Source organism: Sparus aurata, chromosome 6 (genome assembly GCF_900880675.1).
Source record: "Sparus aurata chromosome 6, fSpaAur1.1, whole genome shotgun sequence".
NCBI classification, from domain to species: domain Eukaryota; kingdom Metazoa; phylum Chordata; class Actinopteri; order Spariformes; family Sparidae; genus Sparus; species Sparus aurata.
In genome coordinates, this window is record NC_044192.1 from 8,171,282 (window position 1) to 8,183,328 (window position 12,047).

Here is a 12,047-nt window from a genome sequence, read left to right on the forward strand (position 1 = left end):
TCTGTAACCAAAATCAAAAACACAACAAAACAACAAAACTAAAAACTCTCATCTTAGATAAAAATGTAAATAATACGCTGTTTATTTATTTATCACAAATGAATCTGACGATTATTGTCTCAATTAATCAATTAACTGTTTTGTCTCTAAAACGCCTGTACGTGAAAAATATTTTCTGAAGCCCGAGATGATAAAAAATGGAACATTTTTTTATCACATAAGAAGAAGAAAAGCAGCATATTCTCACAAATGACAAACTGGACCTGACGAGAGGATGATATTTTCACTTTAAAGGTCCAGTGTTGAGGATTAGAATGTAAATGTTCCTTAAAATGAGCATTTTATATCTAGAGGGGAGGCAGTTACTCGTCATGGTCTGCCATGTTGCACAGCCATGTTTCTACTGTAGCCCAGGATGGACAAACCAAACACTGACCTTTCACATTGTCACATTTGTAGCTGACACCATAGGGGTGATTTGGGACAAGAGGTATTGAGATGGTTGCAGTCATACAACATCCCAGATAAATGTAACCAAATCCTAAGACCTTTAAGAAATAATTAACAGCGTGGCTACATTGTCAGTCTTTTATTTCTATTTTTTGCATGAGGTGTGCACGTCTTTTCTTACATAAATGAGTCTAGCTGGGTTCCACTGATCGCCCTGTCAGCATTTAACGAACAGCTGGTGGTTGCTTAGTAACTTTACCCGGTTTACTTTAGACTGTAGATGTGAACTTACCCGTGTTACACAAACTCTGTGAAAAGTAGAAGCTTCACTGGCTGCTGGGTCCAAAAACTGATCACACAACCCCAAAACAAAAGCTCAGTTTCTTATAGAAGATTCAAAGATACAGTCCACTCCACGGTCTGCCATGTGATCAGTGTAGCCAAAGCATAATTCATTATTAAAATAGTTGGTGACTATTTTCCTGTAATTTGTCTTGTTGAAGCACTTCAGTGAAATAAGCAGTTATCCAACAAAAGGCAAAGGCAGTTTTAGCTTTCACCAACATTTAGAGCGGTTTCAGTTCCATCTCCAGACAGTTTGAAAGAAAAGATCTATTAAAATACAAATAGGGAAAAATTAAAAGTCACTTTAATCTTTCATCCAGTGAGGAGTTTCTCTTCTGTAGATGCCAGATCATTTGTGGCATGATGTCTGATTTTGTTGTAAACAGAACAACAGGAAGTATTTAGAATGACATGTGACAAAGTTCTGAACTCGGGACGTTAACTGCAGCAGGTCGACTCGCCGCCTCCTTGACCTCCAGCTCCTTATCTGACATCGTTTCCTGCAGTTTCCCCTTCACATACTCAACATGTTTAGAATTACTCAGCCAGGCTGAGCCGGGTCTGATCCAACGACGACATACTCGCCTTATCGGACTCCTAAATATAGAGCTGCCGCACGTTTTCCCTCTTTCTGAAAAAATGCATTTCTAGTTTGACTCATTTGGTAGACGCTCTTATGCTCAGTACTAGTGGTTAACATAACTCCATCTCACCAAATGAAGTTCATCAAGCTGAGGATCTGACCTTTTTTTAAACGTTGGCGTGCTAGACTGCATGTCTTCGTAGCTGCTGTTTTGTTTTGATGCCACTTATTGTCTGATCCTAAGTGGATTGTAGAAGAATTAAGTTAATAAATCGGCCAGTGTCAGATAACATTACTGGTATAACGTTACTGGAGGCTTCTCATTTTGCTGCAGGTTACATAACTAAATGAACTTCTGAACAAGAGAACATAAACATTTTCAGTTTACTTCCATTCTTGTTTTCAGGCACATCTGTTCTATTTGTTAAAAGGACCTGGGATGTGTTGGTGACCCGGTGGTTAAGGTGCTTCCTGTTATCCTTCTACCTTTTTTCCAGTAAAAGCATTAAATGCCCGAAAAATATCATGAAAGGGGAAATTTAGAAAAGCAATTCCGCCTCATGTGCAACCACAAGGAAATGCTGTAAAAGTCTGTTAGTGTAACTTTCACACAGATTCACATTCAGTTGTCACAACACAACACATTGTGACCTGCTGCATATCAGCTGTGTCATGACAGGTTGCAGGTTGAATAATAGGGTTTTATTTCATGTTTGGAGTCACGTCTGCTCTTTCTGTGACTAACAAGCTTTTCCCAGCAGAGTCGCAGTGACACACTGTTGGACAAACTGGTGACACACAAAAATAATATTACACTGATATACTAAAATGAGCAAAGATGTGAAGCTCATTCCCAGCAGCAGATAGTTGAACTTAGTGGAATGTTCCTTTAAAGCTGACTTCAGAAAGGTGTGTCTCTGATGACATCACGTATTGAACCAGTTCTGGTGACTGTTAGCTGCTGTCAGCTCAGTACCATCATAATGAAAACACACAGACTGTCAGTCAGCGTATTCCAGAGGGATGTAATGAAGTTCTTGTTCTTCTTCAGCTGTTTCTGTTTCTGGCCGTCAACGCTGTGACCTTTTCAACACGGACCAATCAACAGTCTCTTCACTGTCACACACACACACTCTGTCTCTCTCTTCACACCTCTAAATACGCTCATCTGTCGTCCATCACGGCTAATGACTCCTCCTGTTAACATGTGATGTGTCACTCTGGCTCTCCCCTCTGAGATTTAAGCCTGTTAGCAACATAAAAATTATGTGAGTAACAACGCAACAGTCAACACGAGGTGAAGTTTCTCTGTATGATTGTGTATAGAAAAATGTGTGTTTAATAACAACACCCTATATGGTCAGGTGTATGTGGACACTGCATGCACCCTCTGCTCTGGGTCTGTTTTCCTTGTTTGGGTCCTTAAAATCTCTCCTGTCTGTTCCATACACGTAAAGCCCGCTAACTTAGCTTAGCACAAAGGCTGGAAACATAATGTAAACAGCTAGCCTGCTGTTTGTATCATCCAGCAACTCTGAAGCTCACTAATTGTCCCTTTACATCTTATTTGTTTATTCTGGACAAGTGGATTACTTTAGAGTTTTTTGGGGGATTTTGTGCCAGATTACAAGCAGTCGCTATGCAACAAGCGGAGACTTCAGGAAGTGGCCGGTGGCTGTAGCTTCACATTTAGTGTACAGACATGGAAGTGCTATCAATCCTCTCATCTAACCCGCAGCCAGAAACAGTGTTGTTAGTTTATCTTAATGGAAATGTGTAAACTAACGTTAGCGACTGTTGCTCTCGTTTAGCGGAGCAGAGAGGCGTCCCTCTCTCAACACGTTCTGAGTCCTACACAAAGTAATCCACAGTCCGGCAGCATCAAGCAACAATCAGATCATGCAACGGCTTGTATAGAAGAGGACTGAGACTGATGGGAAGGTCTAAAAAAGTGATTAATAACATGTTGTTCAGCCAGTTCAGCATTGTTTGTGGACGTTCCTCTCCTGTTTCAAAATGACAAAGCTTCCACACACAACGCCAGGTCCATAAAGAAATAGATGTCACAGTTTGGTGTGGACGGACCGTTGGACTGTTCTGCACAGAGCTCTGACCTCGAACCAATCCAACACCTTTGGGATGAGCAGGAATGTGGACTGTGAGCCGGACCTGATCACCCATCATCAGAGTTGGACTTCACTAATGCCCTCATGGCCAAAGCGAAGCAAATCCCCGCAGCTAAATCATTCTTTTAGGAGAGCTTGTGTCTCTCTCTCTCTACATATATATAGTATATTACGTGCATGAATTTCAGTAGCGATGCTCTTGTTTAATACCTGGTGACAGATGGACAGGTGGACCGTCCGTCGCTCTGTGTAACAAATACCAGCAGGTTGTTTTAGCAGAACAGTCGTCAGGTTTCCTGCCAGAAGATTTAAAAACAGTCACACACATACACACATCTCTGGTGATTAGAAGCAGGCACGTCACCAAATTAAACTTTTGCGACAGTTAAACTTTAACATTCTTGACCTTGGAAACTATTTCTGAATTTTTTTTTTTTAAATCGACTACCTTTATTCATCTGCAGCCTTTTCCCATTCTAACTTTTGAAAAACCACAAACAGCGAAAAAAGAAAGCAAATGGTTGGAGCAACCTAAATCATCATCTTCTTCTTCTTCTTCTTCTTCCTCTTCTTCTTTTTCTTCTTCTAGTTCTTCTAGTTCTTCTAATTCTTCTTCTCAGAGCAGAAACAGAGGTTTGGTAATGTGAGTTCAACCTACGTTAAGTCAGAGCTCATTTGGAGAAGGTGTTTCCATCTCTCATTAAGTCAGAAGCCACCTTAGACACGTATCAACACTTTTATTGGGAAATTGAGGATGTTTGTACAAATTCTGGTGTTTCAATCAACCTATTATGCAAGCCAAGTGTAAGCATGGAAGAGGATTGTTGGCGTGTTGTGTTAAAAGGGGAAAGGTTGAGGCAAAGTAAGGATAGGAGGAGGGGAGCGGATAAGAAAACAGAGGGAGACAGCTGAAACAGATAAAGGAGGCGAAACGACTAAAAGTTTGTCGAGCCGAGGAGGGGGAGATGAAGAATTGACTGTTTGGACGACAGATAAGAGTGTTTGTCAGTACTGTAATGGTGATGTCACTGGGTGGGCCAGTGAGATCATCCATCCTGCACGTGTGTTGCGAGTGTGCGCGTTCACTCCCTCCTCGTCCTCCCACAGAGAAGAGTTCAAGACATCAACTCCTCTTTCTCGTCCAACACTTCTTCACACGTCTCGATAATCATCATCGCTTCAGGCTCGGCGTCGTGCGATGTTTCTGTTTTCCTCAGACACACCGCCGCCACACCTGTTCAGTTCGGTGTTGGTTCAGTTCTTTGAGGTTAAACTTAAACTTTCACCCACGTCTCATCAGCAGGTTTCTTTGGTTAGCCTCATCCAGAAGTCAAGATTATTTAAAAGTCGAGAATGAACTTTCACGCTCAGTTTGTGGTTCATGATTTAATCAGGAATTCACTTGCTATGATGTCAAAACTTGCCTCTTCAAAGTCACGTCTTTATTGCATGAGGTGAAGTTTTATATTCCCTCATCAGGTACAGAGGAACTAAACCAGCTCAGGTCTGTCTGTTATTGAGGAAACCAGAGAGTGCGCCAACTAAATTACATGTCTAGAAACGTTTCTGTGGTTTGTCTGTGGGGACTCAGCACTAAGACCACTTCTTCAAACTAAACACATCTTTAAAAATGAGTCACAAATATAAAGTTTTATTATCGAAAACATCTGGTCATTGTAGTTGCTAAATGTTACCTAAAAAGGAGGAAATAGAGCAAATGTTGGGGACTATTTGCGTTTCTATTTTTTTATTCTGTATCGTCTTTAGATCTTGTCGGGCTGTTGGGACCTCTGATCTCTGACGCACTCACTGTTTGGTTGCTTATAATCCTGAAACTGAATCGGACTGCACCTTCACAGGATAAGAGTTATATATCAATGATATGAATGTATGACATCATTGTGTTTTTGCTGTTTTTGCCACACAGATGTCAGTAAAGCAGAGTGCGGGAGGTGCAGCAGTGTGTCTCGTTTGTGACGGGAGCTGCTCTGGATTCCAGCCACATTCTTGGAGGTAAGACCTGTCGCTTTTTTATTTTTTATTTTCAGATAAATTAAAGGCAAAAAAAAAAACAGTGACAGGAGTGAGAAGAAAAAGAATGGAAAGTGCTGAATACAGTCCTGGTGGTTTCTCCACTTCTCCCTCGCTCCTTCTCGGCTCTTAAAGGAACATGTTCGTGGTTTTGCATATTTTAGCCAGTTGACTGACGGCGCTGGCTGAAGATGAGAAGATGAACACTGCAATGAAACAATATCTATTTTAATGTTATAATAAACATTAACAGACAGTTTTTACTGCTCACACACTTTCCCAAACTCCAAATAAAAACTTTACAGACCCAATTAAGTTAAAGTAAGCTGGTCATCTGGCCTCATTACTCAATGCCTTCTTCTTCCTCTCCTCCTGTTCTTCTTCACCGATCTGCTGCACAGGAAAGCCTGTATCACCTGCAGCTGCAGCACGGCCGACCACGCTCCTGGAGGCGACGTTGAAGATGACCAGCGAATGGGACGCCTGCTCGCAGACTCAACCTGCGCCCATTTGACAACGAAGGTTAAAGGAGGCGGCGGCCTTCGCATGTACAAGAGGAACCGCATGATCGTGACCAATCCTGTGGTGTCGCGTAAAGACCCGACCTTCAACACCACCACGTATGATTGGGCGCCGCCCGGCCTCAACCAGACACTGGTGAGGATCAGTGTGAAGTACAGGAGGTTGGTGGTTCGTATGAAGCTGCAGTCTGTTGGTCTGTGTCAGCTTAAAAAGTCACTTTTTACCGACCAGCTATGCTGCTGAGATCTGATGACACAATGTCGGTTAGCCTGACTCACAGGATAAAGGTTTATGGTAAGAAGCAGCCACTGGGTGCCGATGTCGGGCTGCATTCTCCTCCGTCCTCTGAGTCTGAAAATGGCAAGTTAGATAACCCTAATGATGAATGAACTTCAACCAGCGGGCAGTTGTTGCCTTTCTTTCGAGGGGATTCTGCTATTTTACTTCCAGTTGTCTCTTCCCCATGTGCCAAACAAGTTTCTGCTGATTTTTATCCCCCTATACTGAACTAAGAGTCGGTGCATCTTGACTCTTCTACACTGTGCTGGATAGATCTTTACCAAAAATGTACAAAACAAGCACACAAATGAATCAGGCTTTAAACAGACTCACAAATTAAGCATGTGATCTAAAACTTTTTCTGTCTGTGAAAACTCAAGCAGATGTTTTAATTAGAGTCCAAACTTAGTTGAGTCTTTAACAGAATCAATTTGGTTTATGCTTATTTTTACACTTTCCTTTTTAAAGAAGGCAGAGGACCGAGTGCAGGTGAGCAGCAGCACGTCCAAAAACAGCATATATGGCCTATTGTCCCATTAGTTTTACCCCCATTACACACAAAGGCTGTTAACCAATGCTCGAAAACACAATCAGAATGCATGGCTAAAATCTGATCGACATAAATATTCTGTTGTGGACATGAAAAACTAACAAGCTCCCATCCTGAAGGTATACCACTGGGATTTAACACTTAACTCGTCAGTAATCACGGTTTAGTTTCTGCAGCCTTCTCTGCATGTCGAGCAGTCCGCGCCGTCTGGTTTCCATCAAATGAAACTCAAGTATGTTTCAGGTTTCACAACCTACAATTATCAGGATGACAGTGATTGCTGAGCCCTGCGGTGCGGCAGCAGAGTCCCAGGGGACATTACTGTGGTTGTACTTGCAGAGACAGATCCAACACTGGGACTGCTCTCCAGATCTTCAGCACGCTGTTTGTTTCATCCAACAGTTATTTATTGTGCTGTGAAATGATCGCTGCAACATGCAGAGCGTGCTGGTGCAGCTGTAGACTGTTTGTCACTGTCTTATTCTGGTGAAGTCATCTGACAACACACAGATGTGTCACTAACAACACCTGGACAGAGTGACGACAACTAATACACACTCCTCTGTTATCAAGCCATCTGAGCTACAGGCAGGCAATAACATGTCTAATGTATCTGATTTATCTACTTTAAACTGCTGTTATAGTAATACATTATTTGCTTAAGTATTTGAGAGTAATGTGTCCCTGATCCCCCTCAGGCCATGCAGTACATGGAGCTCATCCCAGAGAGTCAACGTCCGGTGTCGGGGACAGTCGGAGCATTGGAGCGTCGCAGGCAGCTCTTCAGTCAGCTCCCCGTCTACGATCAGGACCCCATGAAGTGTCAGAGCCTCGCCAGTGAGGAGGAGGTAGACAACAACACGGGAAACATGCTAACACTAGCTTGATATAGCTCACTAATTATGTACATATTTTTTTGCTGTGCTACAAATCAGTTTGGATTCAGACCTCCCTTACCAATAACCAAATTACTGTCAGCTGTCAAGCTAAAATGAGGTCGCTATATGAGGTCACTTACCCTAACCCCAAGTTGACATTAATCTTTTATTTCTCTTTTGTTTTCTTACAGATCTCCTCCATGCTGCTGTTTGTGAAGCAATACAAACAGGAGGTGTTGGGAGTCGGGGAGGTGGCCTTACCCGGTGAGGGCGGAGCTCTGAGGGAAGCAGCCACTCAGAGGACAGCAAAGGAGGCCAAGGACCGCAGCAACAGCAACAAGAAGGAGGCTCTGGACCACGGGAACCACGGCTCGACCAACCTCAGCACCGCCGCCGCTGCTGGTTCCACTAACGGAACAAATGACAGCACGAAGTCTGAATATGTAAGAGTTTCAGACTCCTTTATGTCACCCTGAATAAAGTACCAGTCCCGCCCAGCTCGTCCTCGTTTTGTCAGAAAATGTTTTTTACAGGACTGAAAGTTCCTTAAACCTCTCTGTATTGTTTCAGTAGTTTGGTACATGACCTTCTTTCACTTTCATCCTCTGTCCTCCAGCGGTGTACTGGTTGCCAAGGTGAGGTTGCCAAGGACACTCCAGCTGTCCATGCTGAGCGTGCAGGTTACCATGGCGCCCTGTGGCATCCCACCTGCTTCAAATGTTCAGAGTGTGGCCAGGGATTGGTGGACCTGGTCTACTTCTGGTCCAATCAGAAGCTGTTCTGCGGAAGACACTACTGTCAGACGGTCTGGCCGCGGTGCTCGGGCTGTGATGAGGTGAGATGACATCACTTCCTGGAGACACGATTGATATCAGAACAAAATCGACTCTGAGAAGACAGAATTGTGAACAGACATTGTTGAATCATAAGGACTTTTGTGTTCCTCTGACTAATTCTTAGTTTAGAGAAGTAACCACATGCTATAATGCCGACCCACAGAACACACCGAATAATGTTTATCTGCACTGGTTGATTTAATTATCTCCTCTCTGTCCTCCCGTCTGTCCGCTATCCATTCTTCTCCCTCAGCTGATCTTCTGCCAGTCTTTTCACTCGACAAAAGATGGACGGACGTGGCATCAACATCATTACTGCTGCTGGAAGTGTGGCCAAAGCCTGGATACGCCCTGTCAGCACTGAGGCACACAGCGCAGAACTCAACACAATATGGTTTTTAAGAGGTTTAAGCAAAGTGGAGACAGCGAATACAATTTAAAATCATAGACAAAAATATTATAACAGTAAATACTGACAGTGAATGGTTGGCTTGTTTTATATAAAACAAAAGAACTAAGTACCAGATAAATAATAGCAAATAAGTAGAGCGCTTAAACCTTTAAATGATATGTTTTGGTTGATGTTTAATATTCACAATACTGAATCTTACAAAGAAAGAACGTCCAGTTGATGTATTGATGTTTAAAATACTTAAGCCATCTAGCTGGCATTGAAGTACTCAGAGACTTGTTGGGTTTGAGCCTACTGGTGTTTCAAGTACTTGATGAAATGTTTAGTTGACACAAAAGTGTTTAAAGTACTTAAAGAATCATTTGTTTGACTTATTAGCACTTAAAGCTCTGACAGTGAGCGGAGCCAGATGTGCTGGTTTCATCCTGCAGCGGTTCAGACACAAACTGCAGTTTACAGGAAGAAGAGCCAAACCGGACAGATTAGGAAACAAATGAGTCAATGATAAAAACAAAAAAAAGAAGAGAAATACATGTATCTGTAAACACAACAACTCTCAACTCAAGGTCCTCCTTGAACTTTGAACCAGGTTCCAGAGCTTTCAACCAGCCTGCATCAGCAGTTATTACAGAAGTGTTGATGTTCAGAGTCATTAATCACTGTTATTTGTTATTTTCTGTCCCGTGTCGGGTCAAGAGTCAAGCTTGAAACTACATTCTTGACCTTGTTTGATAAAACAGCCTCAACTTGTGGTACAAGCTTGGGAGCTTTTTGCACCATCTTCATCATTGGGAAAAGTTTCAACATCTATGTTGTCATCAACATCAATAGTTCTGTAACGACTAACTCAATCTGCAGGGTTCATGAAGAGACTCAAGAATAGATTATATTTATTTTACTCATGTCATGGGATTCATTTTGTCCTGGACAAAGAGTTTCTCATCTTTTCTGATCGTCCCATGTAGAGTCACATGAATGAAATACTGTTGGAAGTTAAACTTTTGGGGTCATGAAAGTTTTAGTAGCAGGTCCATAAAGGGTCAAGAAAACCTGATTATTTTGAACCAATCGACTACAATCTTTTTTTGTTTCCTTAATACAGGTGAGATAACGTGCCAGTGCAGTGAGAGTATTTTAACATGTTTTCAATTGTGAAAAATAGCTTATTATTTGTATTAAATTGGAATTAATTCCTAACATGTCAGGTTTTAATCTGTGCAGGTTTCTCTTGGTAACATTTATTTCAGATGAAATAATCTAAAAACTGTTTGACTCAAACCTCAGAGAACTGGACGAGCAGACGGCTGGAAAAGGCAAATAACTAATTAGTCATTAGTAGTCGGCTTGTTTCTTTATAGACAAGTAGATTGTGCAGTAGATTCTCTGTATTTTAATGCCCATTGAAGTTGGGTCGTGTTTCTGTTGTACTTATTGTACAAGTAGAAAGTTTGTATTTAATGATCATTAGCCGAATATGTCACTCTCCTCTCTTTAGTATCTGCTTCGTGTGTTATTTTAGGCAAACTACTATTTCACATTTATCTTCTTTCATGAACATGAATCTCTGCTGCTGCTGAATGCTGCTCTGTGATAGTCTTGAAAATCTTTTGCATTTTTCTAACACTTTCGACTGCAGATCTGTGGCTGCAAGATTATTATATTTGCCTTGAAAAAAAAAAACTAAACTAAATGCTCCTTTGTTTTACTTTTTGCTCCGTGACATCAACAGTATCAGTACAATCAGCCTGCATTGCATGAGCTAATATGAGCTTGTATTTTTTTATCCTTAAGTTACTTTTTAATTGATTGCTGCTAGCAAGAGATGCTAATTCTTAATCTAGCAACAAGGAAAACATTATAGCTAGCAGTTTAGTTTGATGTGATTAGCTAAATATGTAGCATAGACAACAATTATGTTCAAAATGATTTCATCTGTGACAGACAACTTGATATTGATATTGATAAATTCTGCTATCATCTTCAGTATTGATAGTAATTTCTGTCCAATACGTGTTTAGCCTAGCATAGCACAAAAACTGGAAGTAGGGGAAACTGCTAGCCTAGCCTAGCCTAGTAGTGAGATGAAACTGTGGATATGAAATATTAAGACAATCTTTTGTTGGGTTAAGATGATAAACAAGGATTTCTAAAAAAAAAATCTGCTCTCAAGGAAATTAGCCAATGTTTTTTTTATATATATATATAATGTGCAGAAATGAAAAAAAAAAAACATAAACTGTCAGATTGACACGTCCAGGACCTTCTTGAGCAGCTGCCTGCAGGTATATAAAACTGTAACAGCTCATATTCTGTGTTTAAAGTTGATATTATTCAACATTCAGGATGAGGAGTTACAGATTAAATGTTAAAGTCCACTACGAATTTAAAACAGCGTGCAGTAATTGTGCTTTGAAGATAACCATCAGTCGTTTGACATATTATGACATGTGTTCAGCAGTAATGGTGTTGAATATTAAAAGTGATTATATCCTCACCTGCAGGGATTAATGATAATCTGACACCAGGTGATGTTGCAAAATCATCACAAATTGGAGGAAGTCAAGAGATTTTTCTGCTGATTGTGTTTTGAAAGCTAATTGGTTGGAATTAAAAGTTACCTCTGATTGAACTAACCTGTTGTCTTCATTATTTAGAGAGAGCTGGGGCGAGATCAGTCTCACTCACTGATCAAAAAGTATTTAACATTATATCTGCAGGTTGCAGCTGAATTAATCAGCTGATCCAGTTTCAGGGTCACCCTGAACTGAATCCATCCAGCTGGAGCAAAATGTCTAACAGCTTCGAGTCGGAGCTCTTGTGTAAAAGTCAGGGAAAATTATAAATTAGTCCTAAAACAAAGATCATAAACCTCTGTTGATGAACTGTAAGTGTGCGCTGACCTACTCCCAGCAGGAATGTGAGTTATTCCTGCGGTTTGTCGGCCAGCGTTCCTGAGCGGTTACGTCAGCCCGCTGACCGTCTGACAGCGGCTTCCTGAACCGTGAAAGAAAAGCCTGAAAAGGATATTTTTAGTC

The 12,047-nt window shown here is 41.3% G+C and overlaps 1 protein-coding gene across 5 annotated transcripts in view; it reads left to right on the forward strand.

The window, feature by feature from the left end:
* The window catches only part of lmcd1 (LIM and cysteine-rich domains 1), a 68,431-nt gene extending 56,786 nt beyond the window's left edge, over nucleotides 1–11,645 (forward strand). For all 5 annotated transcript variants that reach the window (XM_030421256.1, XM_030421254.1, XM_030421252.1 and 2 more), the window contains 6 exons: nucleotides 5,432–5,517; nucleotides 5,937–6,192; nucleotides 7,585–7,734; nucleotides 7,956–8,207; nucleotides 8,381–8,599; nucleotides 8,854–11,645. In XM_030421256.1, the coding sequence (XP_030277116.1) occupies nucleotides 5,432–5,517; nucleotides 5,937–6,192; nucleotides 7,585–7,734; nucleotides 7,956–8,207; nucleotides 8,381–8,599; nucleotides 8,854–8,964 (1,074 nt within the window). In that variant the 3' untranslated portion in view covers nucleotides 8,965–11,645. The remainder of the gene's footprint in view (nucleotides 1–5,431; nucleotides 5,518–5,936; nucleotides 6,193–7,584; nucleotides 7,735–7,955; nucleotides 8,208–8,380; nucleotides 8,600–8,853) is intronic.
* Nucleotides 11,646–12,047: the final 402 nt, after the last annotated feature.